The sequence below is a fragment of the Oryctolagus cuniculus genome, chromosome 16 (genome assembly GCF_964237555.1).
Source record: "Oryctolagus cuniculus chromosome 16, mOryCun1.1, whole genome shotgun sequence".
NCBI classification, from domain to species: Eukaryota; Metazoa; Chordata; class Mammalia; order Lagomorpha; family Leporidae; genus Oryctolagus; species Oryctolagus cuniculus.
The window spans coordinates 59263497-59280731 of record NC_091447.1 but is presented as its reverse complement, the minus strand read 5'-3'; the positions used below and the strand labels follow the sequence as shown (position 1 = coordinate 59280731).

The 17235-nt window shown below is 72.4% G+C and overlaps 1 protein-coding gene across 3 annotated transcripts; it reads right to left on the bottom strand.

The window, feature by feature from the left end:
* Window positions 1-431: 431 nt before the first annotated feature.
* Window positions 432-15443, bottom strand: ZBTB7A (zinc finger and BTB domain containing 7A). Of its 3 annotated transcripts, none has more exons than XM_070058600.1 (3): window positions 14893-15443; window positions 7006-8294; window positions 432-4311 (listed from the first exon to the last, which is right to left on the bottom strand). In XM_070058600.1, the coding sequence occupies exons 2-3, from the start codon at window positions 8277-8279 to the stop codon at window positions 3813-3815; spliced, it is 1773 nt and encodes a 590-aa protein (XP_069914701.1). In that variant the 5' UTR covers window positions 8280-8294; window positions 14893-15443; the 3' UTR covers window positions 432-3812. The 3 variants fall into 3 exon arrangements, with proteins under 3 accessions (XP_069914701.1, XP_069914700.1, XP_069914702.1); XM_070058599.1 differs by lacking the exon at window positions 14893-15443 and adding an exon at window positions 13661-14131; XM_070058601.1 differs by lacking the exon at window positions 14893-15443 and adding an exon at window positions 9513-13619.
* Window positions 15444-17235: the final 1792 nt, after the last annotated feature.

Genomic DNA, 17235 nt, shown 5'->3' with positions numbered 1-17235 from the left:
GCCCTGCCGCCGGCTCGACCGCGAGCGGGCAGGTGGCCCTCGGGAACGGGCGTTGCCAGGCAGGGGACAGGGCGGCGCCAGAAGTGGACCCAGCTCAGCCCAGGGCCAGGCTCGGGGGCCACGGGCGCAGCCTGATGGCGCACAGCTCCGTCCTGGAGGGCGGGGAGGGGGTCGGCAGCGACCCCTGTGAGCCCCTCAGGGGGCAGCACCGCGGGACCCTGGCTAGCCCCTCCCAGCTCCGACCACCACGGTGGCCGCCCGCGGGGGGCTGTGGGCCACCTCCCAGTCCCCAGGTACCTCCGCCAGGGCTGGGGACGGAGCCCCGGGGCCCAGGGGGGCGTGGCGTGGCGGGGACCCCACCCTCCCCCCCCCCGCCCCGTCGCCCCCCAGGAAACACACAGAACACGAATCAGGCACGCAGGCGGCAGCGGTCATAACAGGCTGCGTTTAGTGGTGGTTTTTTCTTTTTTATGTACAAGAAAAATGAATTTTTTTCATCTTTTGTTTTTATTACTTTTTTAAAGCTTCTCCCCCCACCCCCAAAAAGTGCATTTTTTAATCAATTTTTTTTCTTTTTTAAATCTCCCCACGCTTTATAAAGACTCTCGGATGCTCCGTGGAATGTCTGCTCTGTGCTCTGGCCCCGCCCGCCAGGCCCGGCCCCCCCAAGTCCAAGGCACCTGGGGGGTGGGCCGGGGAGGCGGGCTGGGGGCGCGCCCGGCCGCCCCTCCCCGGCCGCCCCCGCGGAGCGCTGCGTCCTCAGGCCCCGCCCCTGCCGTCGGAGGCCGCAGCTCGGGACCGCACGCCACCTCCGGGGAGGGAGGCCGCTTCCTCAGCTTAAATAACTTTTTAAAATAAAACTGCAAATATAAATATCTTTCTTTCTCAAAAAATAGGATTTTTGCTTTTTTTTCCGTTGGTTTTTAAATGGTTTTTATTTTTTTTCCTTTTTTTTTTTTCCCCTTCCGCCTGCGTCACCTCCCACAGCCCCAGCTGCCCGCACTGGCCCTGTCCTGGGGCAGAGGAGCGGGGAGCCCTGACCGCGCCTGGTCCCGCCACGCGGCTGCACCTGCGTGGCCCCCGGGGGTCCCCAATAGTGCAAACGTCACCCTCGCCCCCAGGACGGGCCGGGAGGCGGCAGGGCGGCTCCATCCCGCGGGGGCTGGGCCTGGTCCGGCTTTACATTCACTGGTTTGTGTTTTTGTATATTTTTTTTAGATATTTTTCTCTTTTTAAATTTTTTTTGTTTTGTTTTAGTTTTTTCCTTAATTTCAAAAGGCGAGGCAGGAGCAGCGGCCGCCCTAGCAAGCACAGGTCTCCGCGGGGGCTCCGGCTACGCCCCGCCCGCGCCCCGCAGCGCCCCGCAGCGCCCGGGCCTGGCCCTCATCCCGCCCTCGCACGCACGCACGCACGCACGCACGCGGCCTCGCCAGGATGGAAATGACAATTCCGCTTTGATTTTTTTTCTTTTTTTTCTTTTTTTGTACCAGGCAGTTTAAAAAAAAAAAACACCCAAAAAAAATAATAAAACACACACGGAAAAAAAAAACCCACAAACAACCACACAACGAGAAACTCGTCCCGCTCTCCCGGCCAGGCCAGCGCGGCCCGCGGCGAACGCCCGAATGGTTCCTGAAACGCGAGATTCAGCAGTATCTTTGGCAACACTTTTATCACGACCTTAATTTAAAGAATAAAAATAAAATCGATCCACGTCTATATACAGTATGTGATTGCGGGGGGCGGGCGGGGGCGCGGTTAAGGCAGAGTGGGCGGGCGGGGCGGGGAGCGGGCGCAGGTGCGGGCCGGGTTAGTGCAACCCCCGCGGCGGCGCGCGGGGCGGCCGCGGCCGGGACTCGGGCGTGGATTTGGAGTCGGTTTATTGCGAGCGGGGCGGGGTGCGGGCGAGGGGACCTCTCTGGGGGGCGGGAGGGAGTGGGGGTCCCTGGCCTGTTCCGTCTGCGCTGCGGGGCGCACGCCAGGCCGGGCCCGCGCCGCGCGGCCTCCGAGCGGGATCCTGAGACTTCCGGGGTGGGGGGCGCGCGGGGGTGGGGAGGGAGCGAAAACCGCCTTCTTTTCCGCAAGTTTCCCTTTAAAAAAAAAAAAGAAAAAAAAAAGAGGACGAGAAGGACGCTTGTCACGGAGGAGGGGGCACCCAGGCCGCTGCTGGCGCGCGGGGCGGGGGTCTCAGCTGGGCAGCGCGCGCACTCGCGGGGTCCCACGCCGGGCGTTGCATATGCGGGAGGAGGGCGCGGGGCGCGGGCGCCTCCCCGCCCCCGGACCCCCGTCCGTGGCCTGCGGCTCGGCCAACGCCGGGCCTTTGTGGGGGTCGGAGGTCGGGGGAGGCGGGTGCCGCCCCGGGTTACAGTCAGTGCCTTTGAGTAAAAAGAGGGGGCGTGGGGGGTGTAAGGCCCTGGGGGTGGGGCCCCGCCGCGCGCCCCGGGGCGGCACCGTGGGCAGGGCCGCTCCCTGAGCCCCCGCGGACCCCGGGGACGCCCCTCGCCCCTCGGGGCCCCGACCCCGCTGCTCCGCCCTGGGGAACACAAGTGGATTCGCCATTTGCGCTGGGTTTTTTTTTATTATTATTATTTTGTACAAAAATAAATCGACTTTTAGGAATTTCTTCTGCTTCCTCTCTCGCTCGCTCGCTCGCTCTCTCTCTCGCTCGCTCGTTCCTTTTTTTTTTTTTTGTCTTTTCAATTTTTCATAGAAGTTGATTGCAATTTGTAAACATGTTTTTAAATTAAGATTTAACATCTAGTACCCGTTCTCTGCGGCTGGCTGCCTGCTCTCTCCTGCTCTGGCAAAGATCTGCGCTGTGGGTGTCGGTTTTTCTGGGTTTTGCCTTTTGTTTTTTTTATTGCTTTTTGTGACATCAGGACTCCGGCCTCGCGCCGCCCGCCCGCCCGCCCCTGCCATCGCGGGACCCTGGTGCCCGGGGCTCGGCCGCCGGCCTCGGGGGCAGGTCTGCTTTATATATATCTATATCTATATAGAGATCCATATATAAATCTGGTTTTTAAGGAAAGAAAAAAAAAGGGGGGAGGGAGAAAAAAAAAACCTCTAAAAAGTGCTTTAAAAAGTGGGGGCGGGGGGCACGGACAAAGTCGCAAGTTTTTGAATGGCCAAACGCGGGGTGGGGGCGGTGGGCGGCGCGGGGCGCGTGCGGAGGGGGTCCCGCCGGTCCTAAGTGCCGTGCAGAAGGGCCCCCCTCGGCCCCCGGCCCCGGCCCCGGCCCCGGCCCGATCGCCGCCGCGCGCTATCTCTCCGGGTTGGGAATAAATACATTTGTGTCTCGGCGGCCGGGAGAGCCGGGGGTGCGAGGCCACGGGCGGGGGGCGGGGAAGCGGGGGGGGGGGGTGGAGGGGGCCCCCCTTAATAAGTGCCCTGAGGAAGGAGGGTTGGGGGGGCTGGGGACCGGGCCCCTTTTAGCGTCCGCTCAGAGCGGACAGAAAGCATTTAAAGTCTCCTCTCAAAGACGCGTGGGAACCAGCGAGGGGCGGGGGAGAGAGGCCGACCCCAGGCCCCGGGGGTTGGGGGGCTCGGGATCCTTGGGGACCACGGACACCCCGACCCGAGCCCCGGGAGCCCGCGGCGGGGGAGGTGGCGGGAGATCCGAGAAAAGCGCTAGCTACCCTAGGCTCGGTGCGCTCATATATATATATCCGTATATATATATATATAGATTATAGATATCTGTATATAGATAGATTTGCTGTTCTGTGTTTTCGGGGGGTGGTGGGTGATTTTCGCTCGCTCTCTCGGGTGTCTGCGCGCGCGTTCGTTTTTCTGTTTGTTTTTTTTTTTGGTTTCTAGGCGAGTCCGGCTGCGAAGGGACCGTCGGCGGCCGCGGCCCCCGGGCCGCCCCCGCCGTCGCCGCCGGCGCCCGCTACATTCAAGCGGCCCAGCCCGTCGGGGCTGGCCTCGTCCTCGTCCTCGTCGTCCTCCTTAAAGTGCTTCTCGCCGTTGCGCCGCGCGTCCGGGGAGCCGGGCGCGGCGGGGGCGCCGGCGGGCGCGGGCGCGCCGGGGCCGGGGTCGGGCCCGCCGCCGCCGCCGCCGCCGCGCGCGCGGGGCTTGCGGCCTCGGCGCGAGGGCACGCCGTTGCAGCCGTCCTTCTTGAGGTGTCTGTGCAGGTGGTCGGAGCGCACGAAGGTCTTGCAGCAGCTGTCGCACTGGTAGGGGCGCAGCCCCGTGTGCACGCGCATGTGGTTCTTCAGGTCGTAGTTGTGCGCGAACGCCGCCCCGCACTGCTGGCACAGGTACGGCTTCTCGCCCGTGTGCTTCCGCATGTGCACCTTGAGCTTGTCCTGCCTGCGAACGGGGCGGGAGGGGGCGGCCGTGGTCAGCGCGGGGCGCTCGGCCAATCGGCGCGAGAGGGCGTGGCCGGCGGGGCGGGGCCCGACGTCCAGCAGGGTCCGGGAGTGGACGCGGACGCCCGCCCGGAGCCAGCCCTCTAGGGCCGCCCGGCCTCTGCCCCCGCGAGAAGGGATGGGCCGGCAAGAGGCGGCAGCCGCCCTGCTCGCCGCGGGCATTTATGGAGCGCCTGCTGAATGCCCGGCCCTGCTCGCCCGCTGAAAGTACCACCAGGAGGAGAGGGGGTGGCCGGGGTGGGGGGCGCCATTCTGCTCTCAGCACTCTCAGGCCTGCAGCCCAGGCCAACCGGGGGCAGCTGGTGGCCCCGGTAGCCGAGACCTCATCCCAGGGCGCAACCAGGCCCCCCACCCCCGCCCCGACAGGGCAAGCGCCAACCGGCCTCAGGGTGCCTGCAGTGCGCATCTGCCCCGGTCTCCCCCGAGGGGCCCCGCACCACCGCCGCCGGGCTCCCGTCCCCTGACTGGGGGTCACTCGGGGCTCGGCCTGAGGCCCACAGTGCTGGTCTCCGCGTCAGGCCCGGGCGTTACTGTCCTGCGTGGGGGCCCCGAGCCCCCGAGACGTGGCCGTCCTGCAGGGGAGCGCGCGAGGCGCCGAGTGCACCTGCCAACAGCGCGCCTCTAACTGCGCCTGCGCGGCCCTCGCCGCCGGGGCACCGTGCCCGGCCACGCGGAGGGGTCTGGCAGCCCTGGCCCTTGCTCCCCACGGCCAGGCCTCTCTGGCTGTCTGCCCCTCTCACATGCAGAGGACTGACGAACTCCTATCTATCCCTCGGAACTCTACCTCGAGGGCCCCTCTCCGGCTCTGCCCACCCCCGGGGACCCAGCGCTGGTTCCGGGCCCTGCGCGTGCGCGCCCTGCGGACGCCGGTCCTCACTTCCTGCACAGCCCCCTCGCCGCCCCCAGGCTGGGAGGCCCAGAGAGGGGCGGCCGCGCGCCAGGGGTTGCACAGCAGGCCGGGCTGGGGGCGGAGGCGGAGGCAGCCCCGGTTTCGTCACCCCAAGCCCCAGCCTGGGGTAATTATAGCCCCGGCCGCCACAGGCCCCGCTTACTCAACGCACGGGCGTGAGTCACAGGGCCCCTGGGCCGGGAGGGCTGGGGCCCCGGGTGGGGGGCGGGGGAGCAGGTGGGGTTGGGGAGAGGCCTGTTTCCCAGGCCGGCTCGGGCTGGGGGTGCGCCGGGACAGTCCACGGCCCGCGGTTACAAGGCCGGGCGGCGGCTGGGTTTGGGGCTGGGCACCTCAGCTCCCGCACCTGCGCCCAGAGACCCCCCCCAGCGCAGGGCCCGCAGCCACCCCAGGAGCCCCTCCAGGCCTTTGGCACCGCAACCCCACCGACGGCTGGGCCAGGCCAGCAGCCAGCGCGCCTGCCTGCAGCCGGCGCCCTTTGACCCCCGCCTGGCACTCCTGGGCACCGGAGTCCAGCCACACCCTCCCCTCCTGGCCTGCTGGGGAGGGGGCCGCAGCGCTGGGGAGGGGGGTCAGTCCCGGTTCCTGTCCCCGTGGGGCGGGGCTGGGAAGTGGGGACAATGGCCCCTTTCTTCCGCCTCAGTGGGCGTGGCTGGGGAACCCCAGGGCGGGGGGCAGGGGGTGTTGCTGAGTCACCGGGCCTGGCCAGGCCCCTGCCTTCCAGCCCCCGCCCTGGGTCCACAGGCCCAGCCAGCCAGGTCGCAAGCTCCCCTCGCCCGGCCTTGACCTCTGCGGCTCGCACCCAGGTTCCGGGGGTGTTCCTTCCCCACCCGCTGCCAGGTGCGCGGGCCTCAGGGCCTTTGCACAGGGCGCTCCCTGCCAGGAACACCCCTTCCCAGGGCTCGGCCGGGCCTCCCAGCTGCTCCCCCCGGTGCCCACCTCAGAACCTGGCATACAGCAGGGGCTTCATAAATGTCGGCCCAAGAAAGCAAGCTGCACAGCACCGAGAAAGACCCACAGCGACCGAACCAGCAGAGCCTTCGTGCCCCCGCTGTGCGGCCCGCCATTACTGCACCTGCTCCCGCGCCCTCCACGCCTGCGCCCTTACCACCCGCGCCTGCTCCCGCACCATGCGTCCATGCCTGGGCCCACACCGCCCGCGCCTGCTCCCGCGCCGCCCGCGCCTGCGTCCACACCGCCTGCACCTGCTCCAGCGCCCCCCCCCGCTCCTGCGCCCGCGCCTGCACCCACACCTCCTGCACCTGCTCCCGCGCCTGCGCACATGCGGCCCGCACCTGCCCCTGCGCCCACACATCCTGCACCTGCTCCCGCGCCGCCCGCACCTGCGCCCTTACCACCCGCACCTGCTCCCGTGACGCCCACACCGCCCGCACCTGCGTCCACACCGCCTGCACCTGCTCCCGCGCCGTCCGTCCGCACTTGCGCCTGCGCCCACGCCTCCTGCACCTGCTCCCGCGCCTGCGCACACGCCGCCTGCACCTGCACCTGCCCCCGCGCCTGCGCACACGCTGCCCGCACCTGCTCCCGCGCCGTCCACCCGCGCCTGCGCACACGCCGTCCGCCCGCGCCTGCGCCCACACCGCCTGCACCTGCTCCCGCGCCTGCGCACACGCCGCCCGCACCTGCTCCCACGCCGTCCGCCCGCGCCTGCGCCCACACCTCCTGCACCTGCCCCCGCGCCTGCGCACACGCCGCCCGCGCGCTCACCTCGTGAAGCGGACCTTGCAGATGCTGCACTCGTAGGGCTTCTCGCCCGTGTGCGTGCGGATGTGGCGCGGCAGCTTGCCGGCGCCCTGGATCACCTTCTCGCAGATGGGGCACTTTTGGAAGGCCTTGGCGCGGATCTTCTTCTCGCCCTTCTGCGACCAGGCCGGGTAGACGTCGCCGTCGTGCGCGCCGCTGAAGTACTTCAGGTAGTAGTCCATGACGCCCTTGTCGTCGGCGCGCGACTCGTCGTCGCTGTCGCCCGCCGCCAGCGCGCCCGCGCGGCCCACCGACGACATCATCTGCTGCAGCAGCGTGCTGGCGGCCAGCCCGTCCGCGTCGGCCGCGTCCCCGTCCTCGCCCTCGGCCGCGCCCGACAGGAAGCCGGGCGAGTCCCCGGGCTCGGGGGCCGCCTCGGACAGCGAGGCCGCCTCCTCCTCGCCGGCGCGGCCGTAGTGGCCGTTCTGCGTGGCGGCCGGCGGGGCCCCCGGGGGCGGAAAGAGGCCCCCCGCGGCGGCGGCGGCGGCGGCGGCGGCGGCGTCCTCGTCCCGCTCCGGCCACAGGCCCGTGTTGCTGTCGCCCTCGTCCCCGTCCCCCGCCGGGGGCCGCTCGCCCGGGGGCCCCAGCCCGTAGAAATCCAAGCCGTTGCAGTCGCCGGCGGCGGCCGCCGCCACGGCCTCCTTGGTGGCGTCCAGGTCGTCGTCGGAGGCGCCGAAGGCGGACCAGGGGAAGGCGGCGGCGGCGGCGGCGGCGGCGGGGGGCAGGCTGTTCATGGGGTTACTCTGGAAGAACTCGAGGTACTCCTTGGCGCGCAGCAGGTTGCGCTGGTCGGCCTCGTCGCCCAGCTGCGGCTGGCCCGCGTCGGCGCCCGCGTCGGCCGCCAGGATCTGGCGGTCCAGCAGGTCGGCGCACACGTGGCTCACGGCCGGGATCTCGAGCAGGCGCGCGGCGCTCAAGATGTCGCCCACGTTGGCCGTGCTCACGGTGAGCGTGGCGGTGTAGGCGAAGTCCATGAGCGCCGTCAGCGCCTCGGCGCTCACGAAGTCGATCTCGTAGACGTTCTGCTGGTCCACCACGGCGCCCGACGTGAACAGCTTCTTGAAGTACTGGCTGCAGGCGGCCAGCACCGAGCGGTGCGTCGGGAACTCGCGGCCCTCCACCAGGATGACCACGTCGCACAGCAGGCCCTGCGTGCGCTGCTCGTTCAACCCGCTCAGGATGTCCGTGCTGTGGTCGGGGAACGGGATCCCGATGGGGCCGTCCACGCCGCCGGCCATCTTCCGCGCCGAGACCTGCAGCGCCGGGGGGGGGGGGGGGGACAGGGCTGCGGTCAGCACACCCTCCCTGGCCGCGCTATCTTCTAAGCCTGAACAGCCCCCCCTCCCCCACGTGGGAGGACCCAGGCCCGGGACCCTCCCTGACCCTGCGCCGCCCAGGTCTGAGTCAGCTGTCGGGGCTGTGGCCCCGGCGGCCAGCGGGCCAGGCGCACGGGCACCATGGGCGTACCCCAGTGACTCCACTGCCCCGGGAGCCCCCAGGACCGGCTGAGCCCCGGCAGTGAGTAACAGGGAGAAACCGGCCGCCGCCCAGCCGTCTCCCCTAAGCAGGGGCCGGGGGCCTCCCGCCCGCCTCTTGCTGCCCACCGCCCTGCCGGCAGCCCCTCCCCGGCTGCACTGCTTGGAGCTCTGGGCCTCAGTCTCCCCACCTGTCAAATGGGCAGAGGCCTCCGGGCCGCAGCCCCCCCCCCCACCCATGACTCATCCGCCCACTTGGGCGCCTGTGCAAACCTCTGGCTCCTCTCCCTGCCCCCCGCCCTCCGGGGAGCCCCGCGCCACCCAGCACCACTCGCATTCCTCCGGGCCGGCAGCAGGCTCGCAGGCCACGGCCCGGGGAGGGGGCCCTCCGCGAACCACGACTCTCCCCCGGCCCCCGAGCCGGGCAGGGCAGCCCAGCCTCAGCCTGGGGGTGCTGGGCTTGGGCCTGGCCGGGGAGGCCCAGCGCTGGTCCCGAGCAGGACCCAGGCTGGCCCTCGGCGCGGGGGTCCGGGCCTCGGGGCCGACACAGAGGCCTTTGTGCGGGCCTGCACGCTGCCCGGGACTCTCCGGGCGGCCCCCGCGGCCCGCCCCGTCCCCGCCCGCCTTCCCGCCGCCAGCGCCCAGGCACCAGCTGCTGCCCCCCCGCCGCCCCCCCTCATTCTGCCAGCCTGGGGTGGGGAGGGGGAGGCTCAGAGGTGGCTGTCGGGGGCAGGGGTGGGGGGCGGCCCCGTGCGAGCCTCGGAGGAGCCCCCTTTGGTGGGTGCCACCCCCTGCCACCATCTGCCGTCTGGCCCCGGGCCCCGGGCCCCGGGGAACATGTGGGCAGATGGGGCCCGGGATCAGACGCGCCCTGGCCCCTCCTCGCCCCCACACGCGGGGGTGGGGGGCGGCCTCCGACCCGGGGCCCCCTCGGGAGCGGCCGAGGCCACCTCCAGGGGCTCTGAGGTTCGGCCCGAGGTGGCCCAAGTGACTCACCCCTGCGTGGCCGCCGCGCCCCTGCAGCACCACCGCCCTGGCTTCCTCCCAGCGGCCGGGCTCTTGGGGCCAGGGGCCGCCGCAGCCCTATTTTAAGTGCGAGAGCCCTGGGCCTCTGCCCTCTCCCAGGGCATCGGCGCTCCCCCGACCCGCAGGCCGGGCCTGTCCCCACTTTGCAGGAGAGAACGCCGAGGCCCGCGGGGCTCCGGTTCCGGCAGAGGGCACCCCCCCCTTCCTGGCCAGGGACGGGAAGCCGGGCTCGGCAGACACCTGACCCACACCCTCTCTCTCCAGGAACCGGAGCCACCTGCAGGCCACGCCCTGGGCCACCATCCCCACCCAGGCCACTTGAGGGCCCCACCCCGCCAGGGTCCCCAGCTTTCGTCACAGCCCCGCGCGCCTCCGTGGGATTTCCGGGGCTCGGTGCAGGGTGCTGACTCGGCGGCCGAGGGGCAGGCCCCGGCAGGCCCCTCCTGGGCTGGAGGTGGGGCAGCCTCCTCCCCTGGGGCCGCTCCCAGGCCCCCGAGCCGGCCCTCCCCAGGGCGGCGCACAGTAGGGGCGCAGCCCCGCCCCCCGCCAGTGCAGCCCAGGGTCACCAGGCTGTGGCTCTTCCAGGGCAGGGGACCCTGGCCCGGGTCAGCCCCTCCCCGTGCCCCGGAATTTCGGAGGCTCCCAGAGGCACGAAGCCCGGCCAAGGTCACCCAGCGGCCCCCGGCCAGGTGAAGGCGGCGGCAGGGGGCGAGCGCCCAGTCCCAAGGTCACAGGGCGCGGTGTGCAGCACCCCCAGACGTGGCGGCCACAGTGGAGCCCGGCTGCTCGGCCCAGGCCGTGTGGCCTCCCTGAGCCCCCGTTCCCTGGGGGGCTGGGAGTGGGGTGTCCCAATGGTGGCAACGGGGCGCTCATGCAGCCCAGCCGGGCCGGCCCCTGCCCGCCTCGTGGAGGGGAGCTTCCGGACGGCACCCCGGGACCCAGCCAACTCCCCACCCGGGCACAGAGAGGGTGGGCGGCCCGCCCACGGCCACACAGCCAAGCCCGGTGCGCAGGTGCGGCTGCCAGGCCCGCGCCCTCGTGGCCAGGCGGCCTGTGTTGCAAGGTTGGTCCCGAAGGGTTACCCCGCCCCGACCTGGTGCCAATCCCGGCCTGGCCCCGTCCCCAGCCCGGGGTTTAATGGGCCAGGAATGCCGTGTCTGGACTGGGGGCGCTGAGGGCACCGGGCAGCTGCCGGCCGGCCCCCTGCCCACTCTGGGCACCTGCCCTCGCGGGCGGGAGGGCCGGACTCCGGAGCGAACAGGCCCTCGGCCATCTTACGAGTCCATTTTATTGCCCTAAATGGGGAGGGGCTTCCTGCCCGGGCCTTAAAGGGCCAGAGGCAGGAAGGCTGCGGGCCCAGTGGGAAGTGTGGGGGTGGGGGCGGGAGGGGCGGAGATGAGGTGGCCGCGGGCCGCCTGTCTGACCCCCAGCCCACGGGCGGGGCCGAGCCACCCTGTTCCCGTGTCCCCAGTGCCGTGGTGGGCTGGGAAGCCCAGCGCTGTGAGCAAAGCTGGGTTCCAGGAGGCAGCCTTGGTGAGCCGGAGCCGTCCACTGTGAGAGGAGGGAGTGAGCTTCCCGTCGCAGGGGGCAAACAAGGCCCGGCTCCGCAGAAGCCCATGGCTGCGCGCCCTGCCCTCAGCTCCAGCTGCACCTGCTGCCCAGCATGCCCCACGAGGGGGCTGGCCGACCCCCAGAGCCTCTGACCGCCCTCCCTCCCTGCCTCCCTGCCTGTCACCGGGAGCCACCGGCGGCAGCCTGAGCAGGTGGCGGGCACACAGCCTGGTCCCTCCCGGCCGACACATCCTGCAGGGAGGTCGGACCAGAAAGGCGTGGGTGGGGACCGAGTGGCCGTCCACGGCCTGCTGGGGGGACAGATGGAGACGCCGGTCCTGCGGCCACGCTCTTCCCGGTTCCCGGCGGGAGCCTTCCGCGCCTGACTTGGGGTTTGGGCCCCGGGGGCAGGGGAGAGGGGCCGACTGGTCGTGGGCCCCACGGGGCAGGGGGCCGTCAGCACCGCCCATCGGGCAGAGACTGGCCCAGGGTCACTCAGCGGAGCTGGGACTGAGCGCAGGCCATCTGGCCACCTAGTCCTGCCTAACGAGTCCTCCCAGGGCGCCCCGCCCCCGGCACACTGCCCCCAGCTACCAGCAGGGGACAAACCCCAGCCCGCACCCGGGGGGCTGTGGGGCTGAGGAGGGCCGGGGAAGGGGGAGCTCCCACAGGGGGCCTGCGGCGGGGTCAGTCCGAGAGGGTCCCCCAGAGTCCCGGAAGGAAGCCGGCGCGTGACGACCGAGGGGCCCGAGGGAATCTCCCCATTGTGCTGACCGGGACAACCGAGGCTGGCGGGGTGGGGCCTCGGGCTGGGCTGGGATTGGGCCACCCTGACCCTCGCCCAACCTCATTCCTCGGGCCCCAGCCCCGGGTCCCCGGGCTGTCGCCGGCAGGTGCCAGGTGGACACTCGTCCAACCCCCAGGCAGGTCCGTGCTGTGCCCTGAGCCGACCTGGGCGCTCCCTGTCCGGCTGCCATGGGCCCCACCGGACGGAGGGGGTCCCCTAGCACCGCAGCCCCCCGCACGCCCCGCCTTGGGGAGCTGACCTCTGCTCCCCTGGCCTAATGGGGGGGAGGCTCGGGACCCTGTGTGCCCTTGGCGGCCTCCCTGCCCTCTCTGTGCCTCAATGTCACCTTTAGGCACCGGGGCTTCCTAGGCAGACAGCTGCCTGCAGCCCTCGGGCAGGACGTGGGGGGACCACAGGGGCCAGGTCCAGCCCGGGCGCGTGACCTTGGGCCACGGCTGCCGCCCCCGGCCCCACAACGGCACCTGCTGGGAGGCCGCCCCCTGGACCCACCAAGGACCCCTCCCCAGGGGGGCCCAGGCTGGGCTCGGCCTCTGCTGAGAGCTGCGTGGCTCCCGGCCCGGCCCGGGGTGCTGAGTGGCCACCACGCAGCCAATCAGAGCTGAATAATAAATACCCCCCCCAGAGCGACCCACGAATTAAAATTTCAGTGTCCCCGATAGCTCCTCTTTCATTCATGGGCTCCCGCCCCCTCCCCCGGCTCGTCGCCACAGCGATGGCTGGCGGTAAACAGAGCCCCGAGCCCGCCCGAGGTGCCCGGCCGGGGCTGATTAGGGGCCCCAAGGGGGGGCTGCCCTCGCGGGAAATGCCCGGGCCCCCCGCCTGAGCTCCCGGACCTCTCCCAGGCCGGCTCTGCCAATAGGAAGTGATCGGCGGGCGGTGGGGAGGCCACCCCCCCCAGCATGGGAGCGGCACCCTCGGGGTTACGCCCTGGCCCTGATCTGGGTGGGTGGCGGGGTGACATGGAAGCCCGGGCGCCCAGTCCCCAGAGGCAGCCGGCAGGCAGGGGGGCGGCCGGCCAATCCCGCCACCCATGGGTGAGCCAGGTGGGCGCCGCGGGGGGGAAGGGGCACCCACAGCTCTCTCACTTCCGCCGGCTGCCCAAGGAGGGGGCAGAGGCGCTGCCTGCCTCCCCTGGCCCCAGGCAGCCTACGGCATGCATTCCACCAACACCAAGTGGGCGCCGACTGCGTGCCCGGCCTGGCTGGACAGCACCCGCGGCTGCGGCCCCGGGGGCTCGCGCGCAGAGCGGCCCAGAACCCGCAGAGGCCCAGGCCAGCCGGGGGCGTCCGGGCTGCACCGCGCGGCGCAGCCCCCGGGACAGGCTCCCGGCCTCGGGGCTGGGGGAGGGGGCCGGCTCTCCGGCCAGGCGGGCGAGGGGGAGGGCGAGAGGCCAGGAGGGGGCCGGATCCCACCCTCTCCCCCCCGCCCATGCCCGGGCTCCGCGGTCGCACGTGGTGGTGGCGTCAGGGGAAAGGGGGGGGGGTCCGGGCCGGAGGAGACGGGGTCACGCGCTTTGGGGGCGCGGGCGGGGGAGCGGGGCACCATATCCCCCGACCCGCGGTCCTCCGTGTCCGCGGGTCCGGGCCGAGCCCGCCGCGCGAGCAAGGACAGGGGCCAGGGGCCAGGCGGGTCCCCCCACCCAGGGCTGAGTCAGGCCCGGGCGGGGGCAGGAAGCGGCCCCCTCCCCCGCCCGGCCGCAGCGCGCGGCCCCCGCCCGGCCCCGCCGCGCGCCCGCCCGCCCCGCGCAGGGGGCTCCTACCTCCTTCCCGGGGCAGCGGCGAGGGGGCCCGGCCCCGGCGGCGGCGGTGGCGGCGGCTGCGGCTGGGCTGGCTCCCTCCGAGGGGCCGGGAGGCGGCAGTGAGCCTGGCCCCGCGCCACCCCCCGCCGCCGGCGGCCAATCCCCACCCGGGCTGGGGGGAGGGCGATGCAAATTACCCCGGATCTGGGTCCGCCCGCCCGCCCGCCCGCCCCCCCACGCCCGGCCCGGCCTGCGCTAGGCCGCGCATCCCCGGGCTCGCCTGCGCCGCGCGGCCGCCCGGGCCGCCACCCTCCCCGGGGGAGCGCCGGGAGGGTGACCCCCCGGGGCGGGGGGCCGAGGGGAGGGGGGCTGGGGACGGTTACACAACTCGGCGGGGAGGGGCCCCGGGGCGGGGAGGGGGCCGGCCCGCGGGCCGCGCAGCCGGAAGCCGGGGACCGCCACCGGCCCCCGGCGAGGGGAACCCGGCTGCAGGCCCCGCCCCCGCGCCGGCCCGCCCCGCCCCTCGCGCCGCGCCGTGCCAGCGGCCGGCGCGCATTGGCCCGCCGGCCCGCCGCTCACCGCCCCTCCTCCGCACCGCCCCTACCCGCGGGCCGCGGCGGGCCGCCGGCGCGGCGCACCCTGGGACTTGGAGTCCGGGCCGCCGCCACCCTCCGGGCGCGCGCGGCAGAGCAAACTACGACACCCAGAAGCCCGCGCGGCGCCTCCCGCCCACCCGGACACCCCACCCCTTCCCCCTCCTTTGCAAAGCCCCCCTCCCTGTTTTTTCAGCCCCCTCCCCCCCATCCCCCATGGAGCTCCATCCTGGCCAACTCCAACGTATGCACGCAGCACCGAAAGGCCCCCCCCCGGTGGGGGGGCGAGAGCGCCCCCCAGCCCCAGCTGCAAAGTTAGCACGCGACGCGCCCCCCTGTGTCCCCACGCCGGCTCCCCCCCCACCCTCAATGCAGCCCCGCTCCCCCTCCCCCGCACTCCTCGGGCCCGGGAGCCCCGAAAAGCCATGCACCCGGGCGTGGGGGGGGGAGGGCTGGCGCACCAGCCCGTGCACTTGGCCCGCGAGCCCCCTGCCCGGGCGGCAGCCCCCCCACCCCGGCCCGCGGCGCCTCCGGCCCCCGGGCAGCCGGCCGCCCGCCACCCCCTCCTCCTCCGAAACTTGGGGAGCGTCCCCCGGCCTGAGCGCAGCGGTGGGCGCAGCGCCCCCCGCCCGTGCCGGGCCGCGCCGAGCGCCGCCTTACCTCACGGGGCCGGGCCGGGCCGGGGCGCGCGGGGCCGGGGCCCGGGGCTGGGGCTGCGCTCCTCGGCCGCTCGTCCGGGGGTGCGCGGCGCTCGCTGTCCCCGCGCGTGTCCCCGCGTCGCTCCCTCGCGCGGCGGCGGCGGCGGCGGCGTCACGGCCCCTACAGTAACCGTACAGTACAGCCAAAGCCCCGTATGATGCTCGCGACTCCCTTCCTGGTTTCTCCGAGGGCAAGAGGGGTCCTCCCTTGTCTTAAAGGTGCCGCAGCCGCCGGCCCCCCCCGCCCGGCCCCCCCCCCCGGCCCGGAGGCGAGAACAGGCTCGGCAGGTCCCCTCTTGCCACGTCTCTGCCCTCCCGTGGGGCTTCGCTCGCTGCGCGCCGGGGAGACCGGGCTGTTATTAGGCTGTGCCAAGTTGGGGGGGGGTCCGGCGCGCCCCCCCTGCCCTGACCTCTCCGCCCCGCTGCGCGGCGCCGTGCCAGCGCGCGGGCTTATCTGGCCCCAAAGCTCCCCAGGGCGCAGGGAGGGGGGGAGCGGGCCCCCCGGGGCGGGGGGGCGGGGGCCTGCAGATAAACAGGCCCCCAGCCTCTGCGCAGGGGCGGGGTGCAGGCTGGGGGGGCGCGCGGGCTTTGCCCCCGACGCCCGGGGCGGGGCAGGGTGGCAGCGGCGGCGGGGGCGGGGAGCGCGCGGTGCGCACTGACTGCGAGAGCCGACGCGGGCGGGCGGGCGTGGGTCGCGAGGCCCTGGCGGTGGGGGGCTGCGAGGGTGGGGACCCCCGCCCCCGCCGCACGCGCCCCGCCGGGACCGGGCGCCCGCCCGCCTCAGTTTCCCCAGCGGCGCAAGCGCGCCCGCGGAGGGCCGGGGGGCGGCGGCGGGGGGCTCGGGGCTGGGCGCGCGGGGGCTCCCCGGGCTGCCAGTGGAATCGCCAACCTGCCGGCTCGGCGGTTATATAAAGGCGGCGCTGCACCCGCCGCCCAGGGCCGTCGCGGGGGAAGGGGTAGGCGAGGGGCGGGCAGGGCGGTGGTTCGCTGAGCTCGCCAACTTCCCCCACCCGGCTGCGGGCCGCTGGGCGGGCCGGGGACGCCCGGGGCTTGCGGGCCGCTCCCGCAGCCTGCGTGGCCGGCGAAGGGCGGAGGTGGGGACTCGCCAGGCGCTGGCGCGGCCCAACTTTTTTTTTTTTTTTTTTTTTTTTTTTTTAATTCTTCGCCCCTGTCCATTTCGCCCACTTCCTCCCCGGCCGTGGGAGCGGTCCGGCAGGGAACGGGGGAGGGGCGGCTGGGGACGTGCGGCGACAAACAGCGTGACCCAGCCGGCCCGGCCGGCCGCTGCTGTGCGCAGAGGGTGTGCGGGGAGCGCGGGGCCGCGGCCGCGAGCCTCAGTTTCCCCTCTGCGCGTGCATGCGGCCGCGGCTTGCGGCGGCCCGGGGCCCGCCGCCTCACCCCCCTGCTATGCTCAATACTCATTGTTATCGATCGCTATTCTCAGCCAGGTCCGCCGCGGGGGGAGGGGGGGGTGGGAGATGGGGGGGCTGAGTTTTGGCCCCCGCCTCCTCTCTGGCAGTGCGATCGCGCGACCCTTCCACACCCAAACGGGCTGCAGGCGCTTTGGTGAAAATAATTTGATAATTTGGCTTCGAGGGGATGGGGGGCAGGGCGAGGGGCAGCCTAAACCAGCAGGTGTTAGGGAAGGGCCAGGGCCAGGGCCAGGGTGAGGATGGCCCCGCGGGCAGTTGGGTGCTTGTCCCGGCCCCCAGCCGGTGGGACAGAGGCACGGCCACAGGTGCCCTCGCTCAGGCTGCCGCCCCTGAACTGGCGGCTGTGGCTCAGCCCCTGGCCCTCCGGGCCCCGTCCCCGCCCGTCCCCGCCGGCGCGGCTGTCCGCGGGAGGGAGGGAGGGAGGGAGGAAGGCCCCACCACCTTCGCAGCCTGGCTGGGGGGCTGGGCGTTGAATCGTCACCGGATCTCCCCGCATCGTGAGCCCCAGCCCCGGGGCCAGCGGGGGCCTGGACGCTGCCCGCAGCCGGGGCTGACGGCGGGAGCTGGGCCCTCCGTGCGCTCCACGCCGGCCGGGGCGGCTGCACTGGCCCCTCAGCCCGGCTGTGCACCCGCCCTCAGACCTAAGAAAGCGGAGACGGAGACAAGCCAGCTGCCCCTCTGCCCCTCGGAGTCCCGGCGGGGCTTCCGAGGGCTGTGACAAGGGAGACAGGAGATGGCGCAGGTGTCGGGCCAGCCAGGCAGCGCCTGAACCGGGAAGAGCCCTCGGCGCGAGCTGGGGCCGCGCTGTTGTGTGTTACCGCTAAGGACAACATTGTGTTGTCTGGATCGTGTCCCCAGACGTGAGCATGCAT